At 44.6% G+C, this 16,804-nt stretch overlaps 2 protein-coding genes across 2 annotated transcripts in view; one reads left to right on the forward strand and one right to left on the reverse strand.

The window, feature by feature from the left end:
• The window catches only part of CLTRN (collectrin, amino acid transport regulator), a 31,431-nt gene that overhangs the window by 6,321 nt on the left and 8,306 nt on the right, over positions 1-16,804 (forward strand). The window contains exons 4-5 of the mRNA XM_088028514.1: positions 11,313-11,426; positions 16,148-16,342. Coding sequence (XP_087884640.1) covers positions 11,313-11,426; positions 16,148-16,342 — 309 coding nt within the window. The remainder of the gene's footprint in view (positions 1-11,312; positions 11,427-16,147; positions 16,343-16,804) is intronic.
• On the reverse strand, positions 8,849-9,998 carry LOC148163141 (POM121-like protein 2). The gene has a single exon (XM_088028896.1). The coding sequence runs from the start codon at positions 9,996-9,998 to the stop codon at positions 9,267-9,269; it is 732 nt and encodes a 243-aa protein (XP_087885022.1). The 3' UTR covers positions 8,849-9,266.

Here is a 16,804-nt window from a genome sequence, read left to right on the forward strand (position 1 = left end):
TGTTCATGGTACTATTTCTTCCTCTGGGTGCCTGCATTAAACCTTGTAAATGACTATGTTAAATCGGATGTTTCTATTCTTAGGAAAAGTTAATTTAAACACATAACATTTTAGATGAATTTTGAGAAATTCATGTTTGAGTTTTTTTTTTTTGACTTGAAGCATTGTATAAGTCTGTGAATATCTGATCTTGTTTACTTGCAGACATGTTTCACTTGCACAAATATAGAGAAGGCTTTGTTGCCAATGCCTGTTGAAAAAGTCATAAAGTGCAAAACTCCATCAAGGGTCAACAGACGTTTCTGTAAAGCCACAGGCGGTATGAGTGGCAACAGTATTGCCGTCAGGCCTGAGTGATGAGGGCTGCCTCACGAATCGGGATGTGTTTAAGCTGCAATTCAATTGCTGAGCCCCATTCTCCATATGCTGCCATAAAGAAGGCTGCATCCTTACATGAACAGGCTTCCCCTGTGGGAAAGGGCACCACAGAATGCAAGATGGGACTGAAAACGACTTTGCAGAGAGGCTGCCGCTCTCCAGCAGGTGGGTGGATGGAAGACGCTGGGGGGCTTGGCAGCTGGCTCAGGTTTTAACTCTTCTGCCTTAGAAAGGCCTTCTGGTGCCAGTGAGGGACAAAATAAATTCTGCACGGTAGCGGCTGTGGGATGCATTACATCCCCTCAAAATGCATATATTCAAGTCCTAAGCCCTGGTAGCTCATCACATGATTGTATTTGGAGATAGGGTCCTTTAAGAGGTAATGAATGTACGATGAGGTCATAGAGGTGGGCTGTCACCCAATAGGAATGGTGTCCTTACAAGAAGAAATGAGGACACAGATGTGCAGAGGAAAGCCCAGGTACGACAGGAGAGGACAGCCATCCACAAGCCAAAGAAAGAAGGCTCAGAAGAAATCAACCCTGACCACACCCTGAACTTGGGCTTCTAGCCACCAGAAATGTGAGAAAATAAATCTCTGTTGTTTAAGCCACCTGGTCTGTAGTGTTTGTTACAGCAGCCCTAGCGGACTAACCCAGCAGCAAGTATCCGTTTCCAGGATGGCTTCAGGGATCCAGATCTGGAACATCACTGTCTATTTCCTTCTTTTTCCTCACGGCTTATTTTACAACGATTGCAGAAAACTTGAAGATCCTGAGACGTACAGAATTGAAAAATGTAAAAAGTAACTCACTAAGGATAATCAAATCATAATCAGAATAATGAATACTCTCGTTTACTTCCACCTTCTACCCAGTCCTTACTACCACATCTCCTACATCGGGCTTGACCGCCTCCAGTGAGACAGAGCTCAGGATCTCCTGACGATGCTTTTGCACACTTGGCAACCTAGCGTTGGCAGATCCTTGATCCAGTATAACCTTGACTGGCTACACAGGAGGATGTTTATCCTAGTGAGAGGTCCTGGCTGCGTCCACACAGGACTGATGGGGCAGCTGAACTGGTCCAGTCACCCTCACCCAGCGGGCAGTGGGAGAGACAGCTAGAGGGTCAGAGAGGCAGGGGGTGTGGGCCCGCAGAGAGGGCTGTGGCATTTCCACTCCCTTCCCCATAGGACAGGACCGGGTGGGAACGGGGTCCAGCGCATCTGCACATGCAGCCAGGTGGGGTGCTGACAACTGGGCCCATTCGGATGAGTTGCTGCCCACGCCACACTAGCGATTACGTGCTTTGAGTGATACCTTTGCTTGCGTCCCCGTCTACCTCAAGTCAGGCCGAGAACTGCACACAGAGCGTGGAGTTGTCCATAGAGGAGAGACTGGCATATTATTTCCTGGTCGGATGCTCCCCAACGTGCACGATGGTGAAGCCAGTCACTGAGGGTGTACCATGGAACAGAAACTGGGGCCTGCCTTGTAGCCGGAGAAGTCTAAAGGTGGAAGGCTGATTCAAGCTCCAGTGATTGGGTGAGAGAGGACAGCTTTGCAAGCAGCCTGCCCTCCAATGTATCCCTGGGACCAAGCGGAGGCTGCTGGAGGGAGCTGGATGGAGTCCCTGCCTTTGGGGCTGAGAATCAGCTGCGGGGCCAAGAGGAGGCAGGGGTGTGAGGCTGGAAGTGCCCCACTGGAGGCCGAGTTGAGGGTGGGATGGAGGATGTTGGTCAGAGTGCATCATCCGCATCAGGGAGGATGCAGTGCAGAGGTGCCCAGACAGGTCTGCAGAGGCTCCACAAGACAGTCTGAATGGAGAACCTGAGGACGCCCGCCACAGCGGAGCAGAGGACCCCAGATGGTGGAACAGCCTGGGGGATCCACAAAGAACCCTGGCTAAGGAAAGAGAACTTTGCTGTTTCCTTCTTTAGATGCCCACAGCCCTCTCCCATCTTCCTTTCCATCCCTAAAGGAGCGAGAATGAAGTGTGGGGGGGGACGGAAGGGGAGACATGGGGAAGTAGTGTGCATGGAGAGTACATCAGTGGAGAGTACATCCCTGCCGGAGGGAGAGCAGCTGTGTGTCAGAGGCAGGAAGACAGTTTTGATCCGAGTTTTGATTCGACTGCCCTGAACTCTTTAATAAGTACAAGTGACTGGAAAGCTACACCATTTACTTGAGATGCTGTCAAAGAATGAAGGAGAAAGAACTGATAGAGCAGCCCAAGGCAAAGGTGTGAGAAACAGAAACCTCTTTGTGCATTGCAGGCTACTGAGGCCAGCCTGTTGACCTGCATGGCTGCGGCTCAATCCATAGAATTGAAGAACCTCTACTGAAGCCTCCTGCATGCTTGGCCCTGAGATTAGGATGATGGATAAAACCAGGTCTCACAGGGCATAGCGCCCACACCGAGGAAGCTGGGCCTGGGAGAAATGAGAGGAAGGTGGACTAAATGTGACCAAAACAAGACAATTCTTTTGAAGTCCTTACTTAAATCCTGGTATCAAGTGGTTTTCTTGGTACTTCCCGGATTTCCTTAAAAGCAGAATGGAAGATGTATGGAAAAATTTCAATGATACAACATTCTGGTTTCATGAGGTCAGGTTATTTGAAGATTTCTTGTGAATTTGAAGAAGATGCCAACTAGGTGTTTTCACGTTATTACAATAAGGTTCAGGCCAGGTTTAGTAAAATAGTTTCAGAGAAACTTTTAAATGTTGAAGGTAGTTACTAGGGAAATGTAATCTAAGGTTAAATCCTGGTCTACTTCCCACGTAAGTCGGGAAATGTACCGGCCTCGTTTGCTCAAGTGTTGGCTTTTAGGGTAATTTATCACTTTTAGCAAGAGAGGGAGAAGTCTAACCCAGGCATGGCATTTTCTTTCTGAATTCCATGGTGTAGGGCATGGAATGGATTTCCTCCTCTGCCTACTTATTCAAGGATAAGTCTTGTGATCTAAAAGGAACAACGTGCTGTTGTATCCACAGTAAGGGGATTAATGGTCTTGTGCTTGTAAAACAGCATCGCAGCTCCTATTTAGTCCTTAGATTTCCAGAAACAAGAGCCTGATTCTTACCACCCCTTGGATGCAGTTGGCCCTGTCTGGCGCCATTGATGAGAAATGGCAGTGGAGCCAAATCGTAGAGGATTAATATAAAACCAGGGCTTTCCACACTTGAGGAAAGGGAATAGACATTTTTACCTTTTCAGGGATTTGCTTGAGAAGCCATTTGAATATGTATAAATATTAGTACTTTGTAAAACAGTTGTACAAAATGATTATTGAAGTGAATTCCAGTAATTCCATCAGACCACCTATATTTACAATCTTGAAAATGTAGGATTTCTATTTAGTTGTGCTCCTGGCATTTCAGTTTATTTACTTAGTTTTTTAAATTGAAGTATAACTGGCCTACCGCATTCGATTAGTTTCGGGTGGACAACATAAGGAAGTGATATCTGTATAGACTGCAAAATGATCCCCACAAGAAGGCTAGTTACCCTCTGTCACTATACATAGTTTTAGAATTTTTGTTCTTATGTTGAGAACTTTTTAGGTTTAGGCATTTCAGCTTACTGAATACATCAAAAGAAACTTGACAAAGACAAGTGTAGCTCAGTAACTGCTTGTTGTTTAAAGTTTTCATTCTGTGTAAATCTTAGAGGACATTCATTGTGGTCACATTTGGAAGAAAGACCAGGGAGAAGTCACACTAGTTGTACATAACCCAAGAATGGGAAGAATTTATACCCTTTTGTTGGTATGTAAATCACGACGGGTCTATAGGATCAGGCTTCATGCTACTTCTGCTTTAGTACCAACTTCCCTCACATTGACACTTCCTCTGGGCTACCCCTATCTGCACTGTATTCGGGAGTGCTCTTCTGCTAGAGCGCTTGGGTATTGCTGTGTTGTCTGAATAGCTGTGGTTGAGTAAACAATGTTTTGGAGAAGAAATCTCCCTCCTTTCATTCCCCCCTTTCCTATTTGGTGTTGGCCCAATCTACTTTCTCAGTTTGTCACTCTTGGAATATCATAGAAACAATGGAGTTCATTTCTCCCTCCATTAATCCATCCATCCATGCATCCACACATCCATCCATCCATCCGTCCATCCATCCATCCATCCATCCATTTCACAACCCCTCCCTGAGTGTCCACATGGGCCACACTGCAGGAATGCAGGGGCTCACAGTGCAGCACAGGCTTGGGCCTTGCCCTCATGTCCCAGGGCCCAGAGAAGGCTTGTGTTGCAGATAAACTAAGTATTTTTGATAGTCTCCCAGGTGACTCTGCAGCTGATAAAATTAAAAAGGGTGTTCTTTGCTTGGGGACAATGAAGTTCATCTCAGGGCAGGGATTAGAGACCCTCGTGACAAGGACTGTCGACAAACCGCATGAAATCTAGAAGCCCTTTGCCCTCCCGACTGTGCTGGGTCTATTCTCAGATGGGGTATGGAATCTTGTGAGCCAATCCAGGCATCTCAGGAATTATTGGCCTCTACTTTGGTTTTTAATCTTCTGGTTGGCTCAAGACACTGTGACCTTGGTGTTCAAGGGTCTTAGCACTACACTCCTGCACTTAGGGGAAGCGTCATGGGCTCTAAAAGCCCTTGCAGTAGGAACTCTTTTCCTCACCATGCCTAACCATGTTGGCTAATCTATGCTAGTTCTTAGTACACTTTTGTGAGTGAGTGAAGCATGCTTACCATCCAGGCTCTTAAACCAAGGGCACACGGAATCAGTGCCCACCCACCCGTTTCTCCCTCTTCTACCACAGTGGAGACTCTCCTGCTGGATCTGGTGTCAGTTGCCATAGCAGAAGTAGCTCTGGACTGCCTGGGTTCTAGCTCCTGTTGGTTCAGTTCCTCACTCTTGGGGGAACCAAGACATCATGGCTCATTTCTCAGAGCATCATCCAAACAGGGAGGAAGCACCAGCCCATGGTTTCTCTGTCTTCTTCTACAGCCTTTGCCTTACAGCTGTCTCCAGAAGCAGCGTGTGCTCTCCCCTGGCCTTTCGCACAACCTTGTTCCTTTAGGAAGTGGGCTTACTCATTACTACTTCAACTGCCTGTATCTGAACAAAATATAAACACTTCTCAGTCATTGTATTTCTATGGTTGGTCTTTGTTGAGCAGAAGGTTACTTTTTGTTTTCTAAAAATCCTAGACTTCTTTTACCGGAGGAACTACTATGTCGGGAGGATACTTAATATTCTCTAGTTGAAGACCCTCAGCAGTGAATATTACTCCCCCTTTTCACTCTGTGAATCTTGGAGAGGTGATGGAAACAGTGCTTCACAGGACACTAGTACAGTGGGAGGCTCCCTGATAAACCCTTGATACATTTGAACACATAACACAACTAATTTCCAAAAATTTTACATAACCATAAGATCACTGTTAGGCTGATGGATGCCAGTATCTTCATTTGAATATGACTCTTATTTTCAGAGTACATTTGTATGTTATCTCTTTATCAAGGAAGCCAGTAAAACTATTATTAATCCATTGCCTTGTTTTATTCTTGTAGATCATAGTACTGTACCCAGGCTACTTTACAACCACCTGCTTTGCTCCTGTACTTGTATTTAATTAGAAAAAATACAGATATATTTACAAAAGACTTGCAGAGATAGCATAGAGAGATCCTGTGTATCAACGGTCCTCAACCTTGAGGGATTTCTTCCCTCCACTGCTCCTGAGGATATTTCGAACTGTCTGGAGGTACTCTGGTATTACAGTTGGACGTGCTACTGGCCTCGAGCGTGTAGAGGCTGGGGATGTGGTACACATCCTACAAAAGAACAGACAGCCTCCCACAAGCAAGACTTATCCAGTCTGAAATGTTAATAGTGCTGAGTCTGAGAAACTGCTCTAGACTCTTCACTCATTTCCCTAATGCTATTATTTTTTAAAATAATTTTTATTGTTATGTTAATCACCACACATTACATCATTAGTTTTTGATGTGTTCCAGCTAACGCTATTATTTTAAATAATCATGATAGATATATCAAAATTAAGGACCTATCATTATTTCAATATTATTAAGCTAATGGAATTTTTAGATCTACTTCCCCTTTTCACTGTCCCTCTTCTGTTCCAGAATCTGTACCTCCTCGGTGATCATTCCAGTGATGGAGACAGTTTCTCCATCTTCCTTTGGTTTTCATGAACTTGGTCTGCCTTGGTTTTCAGGACCTTGACACTTTGGAGGAGGTTTATAAGTGTTTCTTATGTGGGTACGGTTCTGACCCCATCCAGGTAGCATATGGAAATGTGGTGTGTTTTGGACTACATCTATGCCTGGACAGTGTTGTGGCATTTAGACGGCAGGGCTGAGAGATAATCAACATGGTGCTAAGCTCAGGACAGTCCCATGTAATAAGGAATCTCCTACTCAAAATACCACCAGCACCCTCATGGACACACTAGATCTCAAGCCCTTTCTAGCAACTCACGTAGAGTGAAAGGCCTTGTCTCAAGTCTAGCAAATGGCAGGTAGTAAACTTCAAAACACAAACTTGATTTCTAGAGGTTCAGTCCAGGACATTTTGTATCTAACAGTAACTGTCAACACTGAAAATGTTGAGTTTAATATTTTCAGCAACAATGTGAATCTTCTAGAAATCTTTGTATCTAGGTAGGTAAAATATTTGCAATCCCTTTGCCGAGGTGCTACACGAAAGCATGAGTTGCCACCAATGGAAACCCTGAGTAAAGAACCTGAATTTGTGGTAAAGGATGGTGTAGTTCCACAGTGATGGGGACACCACAGGAAAGTATATGGGGTCACGGTTGTGTTGGTGGACTTTTAAATGTGTCCTTCCTCCTTCTTTATTTTTCCTTATAGCACTTCTCCACACCTGCTAGTGTGTCCATTTATTTATCTTCTCTCTGCACCCCCTTAGAAAGCAAGCTTCATGGGAGAAGAGACTTTGCTTTGTTTATTCTCCGACTCTCTAAAGGGGGATGCCGTGAAATTCATGTTTGAACAGGATTTAAAGAGGCTTTAGATGGAAAGAACAGTGCAGGCAAAGCGTCCAGATGACCTCTTACCCGGTTCCTGGCTTCCCCATTATTCCAGCAATATTACTTTGCATTTGTTTCAATTCTACAAATGGCGTGTGCTACACATAATATACCACTCCCTATCTTTTCCACTCAGCAGTGTATTTTGAGATGTAACCTGTCGTTAAAAATATGGAGTTCAGTGATTTCCAACTGGGGGTGATGTCTGTCCCTCTGGAGATATTTGGCAATGTCTGGAGATGCGTTTGACTGTCACAACTGGAGCTGGTCCTATTGATATGCGGGCGACAGAGGCCCGGTATGCCACTCAACATCCCGCGGTGCACAGAATTATGTGGCCCAGTAGCCCACGAGTGGAGAATCCTTGGGCTCCTTCTTTCCTTCAATTTGTGGAACAGTATTCCCTTGATAGCACGTAGCGTGTCTGCTTTATCCATCCCCCTGTGGGCGGGCATTTAGGTTGTTCCAGTTCTCCGCTCCGACAGAGTGCTGGGAAGAACATCCTCACCACTGTGTGTGCGGTGTGTGTGCATCTGTGTGTGTGCGGTGTGTGTGTGTGTGTGTGTGTGTGTGTCGTGTGGTTTGGGGGGGGTGTGTGTAGTGTTTGTGGTGTGTGTTGGGTATGTATGGTGTGTGTGGGGGGGTCTGTGGGGGGTGTGTGTGGGGGGGTGTATGTGGTGTGTGGTGTATGCGGTGTGTGTGTGTGCGTGTGTGTACACACACGTGGAGGAGAGTTTCTCATAGTCACACTCTGCTCTAGGAAAACTTCCAAGTCCTGCTGCAGATTCACACCCACAGCACCGCCTGGGGTTCCAATCCTCAGCATCTTTACCAGCATTTCATAGTATTTAGCATTTTCATTTGGCAACCTGAGAAGCTTAAAAGAGTAGCTTATTTTTTTTTAAATTTACATTTTCTGATTATTAATATTGCCAAACTATTTGAATCATTCACACTCATCCACAGCATTCTCCAATCCTGGGGGAAATGTTTTCGCCAAACATGTACCACTTCGGTTTATTCGTCTCTGTATCTTTGCTGTTTTAAAATCTTAAAGACCAAGCTTGACTGTTTCTGCCAGTAGAGGTCACTGTCCCTCAGTGGTTTTCCACCAATGTGGTGCTTTGTTTTGGTTTTTTTGGGAGTGCTTCCCGCGCCCCCCCACCCCCTCCACCTCCCTCTGGAATATATGGCAATGTTTGGAAATATTTTTTTGTACTTTCGCAATGCGGGTATGCTGCTGGCCCCTAGAGGATAGAGGCCAGGGATTCTGCTAAAACCCTACAATGCAGAGGACAGCACCCAACGAACAACAAAAGAATTATCTGGTCCCACATGTTTACCGTGCCAGGGTAGAGAATTCATGGTGTAGACGAAATCCTAATATATGTACCTTTGCAAGAAAGACAAAGACACTCTGTATGACAATGAGGTTGTTCGTTATTATTTTAAAAATAAGAACACCAGTTTTCACTCTAGAAACTGGGAATATAGGGGAGAAGCATGCCTTCCTGCTCAGAGTGTTTCCAGGGAAAAGGCAGGAGGAGTGGGTGGGCAGGAGGAAGGCAGAGGTTTTGAAAGCAACGGTGCTTCTTCAGTGTGGACTCTGCAGGGTGAGGGGAGGTGGGTCTGGGTGCTTGGAGGGGCTGCATGCTGGGGTGGTGAGGGCTGACTGGTGGGGTCAGTCACTCATGCAGGGGTCAAGCAGGGGTCAGCAGGGTAAAAGAACTGTGGCTTTGAGTCTCAGGAAGTGGTGGGGGTAGGGCTCTGGCTGAGGAGTCAAGGGGGACCCCAGGCTGCAGGAGGGCCCAGGCCCTGGGGAGTGCTGATCATCAGCTCTTCAGTCGAGGCCTGGGACTCTGCGGTGGTCTGGCAGCAGGTCAGGCCCGGGGTGGGCGTCCGCTCCGTCACCAGGATGCCAGGAGCAGAGGCCCCTTCTCAGAGGCCCCGGCCTGGGCACAAAGGAAGGGACCACTCCATCTTTCCACACAGGCTTGAAGGCAGATGGCCTGGCCCCTGGGCTCGGCCTCCTTCTCTTCGGGGGGGTGGCTTCAAACTGGAGAGGTCTGTGGATCCTCTTTCTTTTCCTGCATGGGCTCCGAGCCCTCAGCCGGGTCTCCTTGGCACAGCAGTCCAGCTGCTCCGGGATGGGTGGACCCCTGCTGAAGCTCCCACTGCGCTCAGGAGGAGTGATTTTGATGGTCACCATGTTGCAGATGCTTAGGAGGTTCTGGGCTTTCCAAAGCCACTGCTTCATGAAACTCTCGCGGTTGCTAGAGAAATCCAACCCCGGGAAGGTGTGGAGGGGTGACTTGCTGTGAAAGCGCCTCCAGGCCTTGGGGACTATCGCCCTCTGGACTCTGGGGTGGTCCAGGTGGGGTGGCAGGGTGGGGCGGGGCCGGCTCCCGATCCAGCGCTCCCGGTGCATGGAAATGATTTGGCTCTGAACCGGGCCCAGGGGGCGGTGGGCCGGCCTGGGCCGCAGGGACTGGCGCCTCCAGGCGTGGCGTGGCAGCGTGGCCTTGGCTCTGCCCAGGTATCTGCCCGGGTATCTGCTCAGGTAGCTGCCCATGTTCGCGGTGCGGCGGGGTTGGGGCCTTTGACGAGGAAATCCGGCCTTCACAAGTGCCCCAAGTGTCGGCGGACGCGGACTCGCAGGTCTAAGAGCGACTGTTGGTATTAGGGCGCGAGGGCGGCACGTGGAGTCTCACATGGGGAACGCTCTGGACACGGGTCTGGCACGAGCCAGGCCAGGGCCCCGCGGATGCGGAGACTGCCCCGGGAGCCCGCCGCTACTGAGGACAGGGGAACCTCCAGCTCCCACTGCAGGTCCCAGACGCTTGGCTTCTAGGCAGGGGGGCCACGAGGGCTTCGGCTTTTGTACCTGACACTGAAAGGGAGAAAATGTAGGCGTTTCGATCAGGTCCTGAAAATTACAGAAAACCGACGGAATGTCACTCTCCTTCATTACTGTAAAAATGAACATAATGCACTTGGATGCTCTTTAAAAGGAAGAGGAATCTACGTTTATTAGTGAAGGGGATGTGTGCTTCCATCTTCCAGAATGGTTGTTAATGTCACTTTTTGCAATTGTGCTCTTAAGAAAATGGTGAATGCCATTCATGATTAATGTTTTAGCCCTGACAACGTTGAGTTATGTGAACTCTCCTATAATTTTCAACCTGTATATCTTTCATACATTCATATATAATTGTCTCCAATCTGAACACTAATGTCATTTCTTTCCTGTCACATCTACTGGTGATGTATGTATACAGAGTGGTGTGGCACATTCTCCATTGACAGTTGGAAAGCAGGTAATTGCAGAAACCGTGTTTAAAGGCTGCTGGTAAATTGGTGATAGCACCTCAGCTTGGAGGTCTCGTGTTGCGTCTGCTCCAGTACTGGAGTGGGAGAGGGACGGCGGTCTGGCCAACACAGCAAGCATGTATTGGAGCAAGGGGTGGCAACGGATTTGTCTGGATCTGAGGTGTGGAAGATGGAATGAGACCAAAAAGAGCTTGATGAGGAAACACCAAGGGCATCTGTGGTTCAGAAAAGAGGCCCAGTGTTGGGGAAGCAGGGGTGCTGTCAGCTAACAGGTGATGGAGAATGAGATCCTTAACACTCTCGACGGTGTACTTTTTGTTATTTTTTCATTTTGGTAGATTCTTATTTTAGGAATGATCCCAAGTATCCGATTTTGAAACAAAGGAAATTTCCTATGATATTTTCTTCTTAATAAGGCATTTCTTAAAATGGTAGAAATGGCTTCATTCATAGCTAAGACACCTTTTAAGATGGTAATAATACCAGAGCGGATATTCTAATGGAATTAGTCATTATTTGCTTATAATATATATATTTTTTTCACCACCATCTGCAGAATTTCCCACGTCCTACTTTGCAATGTAACCCAGCGGGTGTCATTCTGGTTTGTGGTTACAGATCCTTCAAAAAATCACACCCTTCCTGCTGTTGAGATACAGTCAGCCATAAGGTAATCATCACTAAATATGTCTTCTACTGGTATATCAGCTTGTTGATTGATTCGACTGTTTTCATAAATTTTGAGGAATTCTCTCTTTGCTTCACAGTGATTTATTTATTAATATGTGAAAGATTTAATTTTGTTAGCTTGTATTAAGGATTAGTTTGGATCAGTGTTTCTCATCCAGGGACAATTTTGCCTCCAAGGAGACATTTTTGTTGTCACAATTGAGGTGGGGGAGGTGGGGTCTTGAATAGGCAGAAGTTAGGAATGCTACTAAACATCCTACTATGCACAGGACAGCACCTCAGAACAGAACAAAGAACTATTCAACCCCAAATGTCAATTGTGCTGTGGCTGAGAATCCCTGGTTTCAATATTAGCTATGAATGTTCAGTGCTGTCTTCCTTCGGCAAGAACATCTTGTACAGTGCTGTTGTGTGATGGTTTATCACATGGATTCTAGAGCCCAGATGCATAGGTTTTAAATTCTGGTTTTGTTTCTTGATTACAGACAAGTTACTTCCCCTCATTTTGTCTTCCTCTTATAATCTATAAAACGGGAATAGTTATGGTACCTCTCAGAGTTGCTAAGAAGGTTAAATGAGTTAATAAATGTAAGGTGTTTTGAAGGACAAGTCATACCTTTGACTTTTATTTGAAAACCAATAAAAATAGTCTCATTTTTTGGGTCTCTAAGGACTTAGCTTCTTTAGTTAATGTACAGTCTTTGCCTTTAAAAGATACTTTTTAAAAAACAAGGTAAGAGCATGACTCTTATACAAATTAAAAATAAATGCCACTAAAGATTTTATTATCTCATTAATTAATGAGGGAACCAGTAAAACAGTAAAACCAGTTCAAAGGAGACTTCAAGGAACCATGCATCTATGAGAATCAAGGAATGGTGATGACCATTTACAAAAAGATGCACCATTCTATCCATCGGGTAGTGATCAATCATATTCTACCAGACACAATTCACTTGATTTTCTCTGGACAAAAGTCATTTACATTATGTCAGTTTTCTACCACTTACAGATCTGCAAAATAACTGAAAGACAAATAGAAGGTATAAGTTGTCCAGAAAGTTGTATTCACCAGATACTCAGTAATATTTTTTACCCATTTCAAATTTTACACAGTTTTTCCTGAGAGTTCCTCTCTGCCTCTCCTTGTGATCATAACAAACTTTCAAAAGTGAAGTGTATTCTTGACTTCAAAGAAGGATGCAATTTGTTTTTACTTCAATCAATGTGCACTTTATGCATGTAAACTTCCCATCCTTCGAATGATTAATGTTGGGCAAAGATACATTGGAAGAATGAGTTCAGAAAATAAACTATTTCTGGAAAAAGAAAGAATGAAACAAAGTAACTCCCCTCACAACAGACTTACAAGTTACCGAAATACACATTATTCTCTTTACCAAGGAGAAATATCTAGTATAAGAACTCATTTGCTCTCTGTAAAATATTAACATTTAAGATAATGAGTATATAATTAATGCCAAAGGTTTTTGTGTGAACAATAATCAATTTCCCTTGCCGAAGCAAAGGCCTTGAGGATCTATATAGTGGGAAATGATTTAATCTGCTTTAACGAGAAGGTTTGAACTACATTGTTCCTGTGCTTTTGCCACCAAAAAATATTGTTAAGACCCACCACTTAGGGAATAAGAATTAAGAACATTGTATTTCACATGGAAAGGAGTTTTATTCAAGCCCTCCCCCATGATCTGGGAAGGCTACAAGGAAATGAAGACACTGCGGTGAAGGCAGGCTTCCATTAATGTGAGGGAGGAGAGTGAGTGTTGGGGGTAAAGGCGGAGGATACAGGTGAATATGTCCACAACAAAATGTCTCTGTGAAAGGTCCTAGCAGCAGAAGCTACTTAGGGGGTGAGGATGGCCGAGAGAATGAGAATTTATGTTAGGGATAGGTCTCGTCAGTATTGTGTGAAAATAGAGGGAACGATACCAAGAAAGAAGGATAGCATGAAAAGCAAGGGAATGGCATCTAGAGGAGAGGTAATAGGAAATTTCAAGGCTGAAGAATCTGCGGAGTTGGGCAAAATAATGCTAGTTCCACTTAATATTTGCATAACCCTTTCTGCTTCATAAAGTGTGTTCCTGCACATCTGTGGCATTTAATGTCAGCACCAATCACTTTTGAGTAATTATTTTTTAGAGATTTTATTTATTTATTTGAGAGAGAGAGAAAGAGGTGAGGGACAGAGGGAGAAGCAGACTCCCTGCTGAGCAGGGAGCCCTACGTGGGGCTCAATCCCAGGAATCCGGGATCATGACCTAAGCTGAAGGCACACGCTTTACCGACGAAGCCACCCAGGCGCCCCTGAGTGATTATTAGTATCCCTGGTTTATAAATGAGGGAATTGAGACTCAGGGAGACTAATTGATTTGCTGAGGCCACCACACTAGAAAAATGAAGAGTAAGGACTTGAACCCAGGCATGCTGCCATCACATTCAGTGGTGTTTTTTCTCTCCCCCAGAGTGTCCACACCTATGGGATTACTGGAGGGAATGACCCACCAGTTCTAAGATGTCTGTTTTAGCTCTGTTGTGAGGGCCTGGCCTTATCAGGCCAATCTTGGCTGGAAGATATCCATGTGGTTGACACCTATTGGGGATTTCAGTGGTGGTTGGAGATTTAGTCTGTACTGATCTAGAACTTCTAATCATCCCGAGAGGCAAAAGAACAGCAAAATGTTCACTAACCAGGTAGATAGAGTGAGAATACAGAGCAACATCTCATTTTACTCTGAGCTATACCTTAGTAGTGGGGCTCATTATTTTGTAGAGAGGTTTGTGTTCCCAGATTATCAATGATAGGTTGTGGAAAAAGGAAACTTTCCATAGTTTGACAATAGCCAAACTATGGAAAGAGCCCAGATGTCCATCAACCGATGAATGGATAAAGAAGATGTGTGCGCACACATGCGCGCACACACACACGCTGGAATATTACTCAGCCATCAAAAAGAATGAAATCTTGCCATTTGCAATGACATGGATGGAACTGGAGGGTATTATGATAAAAAATTACATTGGAATTATCCCCTGCTATAGATTATCTGGCTGGGATTCTTTTTCACATTTGTGAATAATCATGCCTCATTGATTCTTATTTGCTAAAGGAGATCTCTCCTGATAGCCTAGTGCTGATCTGCAGAGATTCTCAAGCCGTTACTGTCAGGTTCAAGACCTGCACTGTCCAAGATGGTAGTCACCCCCCCATATGTGACTGCTGAGCACTTGAAATATAGCTAGTCCAAGATTAAATACACCCTAAGTGTAAAGTACACATCAAATTTCAAAGATTGGGTACAAAATAAAATGTGAACCAACTCAATATTGATTATGTTGAAATTATATTTTTATGGATATATTGGGCAAAAAAATTATTAAAATAGTTTTGGGGTACCTGGCTGGCTTGGTCAGTAGACCATGTGACTCTTGATCTCAGGGCCGTGAGTTCAAGCCCCATGTTGGGTGTGGAGCCTACTTAAAAAAATTAAAATAATTCCACCTGTTTCTTTCTACTTTTTCTTAAAATGCACCTCCTAGAGAATTTGAAGTCACACATGAAGCTCACATTATGTATGTATTTTCCATTGCTGCTCTAGAGGCAGATGAAGTCAGCTTGTCTAGTGTGAATTCAGTCAAGGCCACACAATATCCCCAAGAAAGCTCCTCATCTAGTTTGCAAATTCCAGTTAGAAATTCACTTATTTCGTTTCAGTCAAGTAAATCTTCACTATCAACCCCTCCCTAATTGCTGCCACCACCAAAAATGCAGATTTTCCCCAGGGAAGAGTACCTGGATATTTTTCTAGAGTTTTGGACTTCTCAAACGCCAGTGACTTTAGTTGTACGAAATTTGTAGTTTCCTGAACAAGTCTACTATACCCTTGTCTCCATTCCTGTGCTCACTACACACTTTGGTCTCAATAATTCCTAAACAAGAATTCCAAAACACAGCTCACAGGTTGCTTTCTCAGGAAAGCAGCCCTGACTTCTCGCTATGATGTTCTTGGCCATCCCCTGTCTCCCATCGTGGCCGTACTGAAGCTCTGTCATGGAACACCTTGCACTGTGCTGGGATTGTGGAGGGACTGAAGTGCCACCCTTCTAGAGTGCACTAGACTGTAAGCGCCTTGGTAGTTTCATTTCACTTCATATCTCTAGCACTTAGCATCATATCTGGTACTTGGTAAGTTTTCAGCAAAGGTTTGTTGAATTAATGAAAAAAAAATCAATTTGTTGGTTTTGCAGCTGCTCCTGGCTTCATGTTTTCTTTTTTACTCCCAGTTTTCTTGTCGTCTTATGTTTCTCACCCACACAATTTTCCCTCTTCTGGCTGTTGGTATTTGTGTGAGCCACCTTAAAGAGAGTTGTGTCATCTTAATCTAGATGCTACTTTTCTGGAAATAAAACATGGTGGACAGAGCTTGAAGCTCAGGAGTTCTGGTTACTTCTAGGACATTCCCAGCTATGGAGGGCAGTAGGCGAGCCTTTCAGTAGCAGCCAGCACTGCCTTGAAAAGGGTACCAAAGCATGATTGCCCCCGTCAAACTGTCTAGTCAACCTGAGGTCTCTTGCTACAGGGATGCTCTGTTTCTAGAGATAATTTTAATCATGGAGAGCTAGGTCTGTACCTTCTGTTTCTAATTTTTTTTCTCTTGTTTGTTTTTAATCATCATATTGTAGAATGAATAGGAACCGGATCAACAATGCCTTCTTTTTGAATGACCAGACCCTGGAATTTTTAAAAATTCCTTCCACTCTTGCACCACCAACTGACCCATCTGTACCCATCTGGATTATTATATTCAGTGTGATATTTTGCATTGTCATAGTGGCAGTCCTGCTCTTGATTTTATCAGGAATCCGGCAACGTAGAAGGTAAGGTATGGAGTGATTTAGGGAGGATTTTCCTATTTCCTCATGACTTGGAAAAATAAGGAGAGGATTTTCCCCAAGCTGAAGATAATGCCTTGAATCTGAAACTTTGAAAATATTGGTGATTATTGGAATATCATTTAGGCTCTTGTGTTTAGAGACTTTTAGAGTCCAGTGTCCCTTACTAACCATGACTCCTTCCATTACTATCTTTTTCTTTATTCTACTCCATATGAATATTTCATATCAAGAATTGATTTTAATATCTGTATTATGCTTTTGTAAGTTGGATATACAAAACTAAGCAGACTTTTTGGGTAGGCAGAGTTAATCTTTAATAGTCCTCTACCTCCAAATGCTAGCAGTTCCACAGTTCTTTCCATGCATCCTCAGCTTGGCTTGCTTTTTCTTGGCCCAGTGCCTATAGCTGCCATCTTGTCCCAGATACTCTCGGGCTTCTATACG

This window comes from Eumetopias jubatus, unplaced genomic scaffold (genome assembly GCF_037043125.1).
Source record: "Eumetopias jubatus isolate StellerSeaLion01/CBP00866 unplaced genomic scaffold, mEumJub1_p1.0 scaffold_11, whole genome shotgun sequence".
Lineage (NCBI taxonomy): Eukaryota > Metazoa > Chordata > Mammalia > Carnivora > Otariidae > Eumetopias > Eumetopias jubatus.

Excerpts from the sequence above, each read along its gene's own strand:
- LOC148163141 (XM_088028896.1), bottom strand. The coding sequence starts at position 9,998 with ATGGGCAGCTACCTGAGCAGATACCCGGGCAGATACCTGGGCAGAGCC.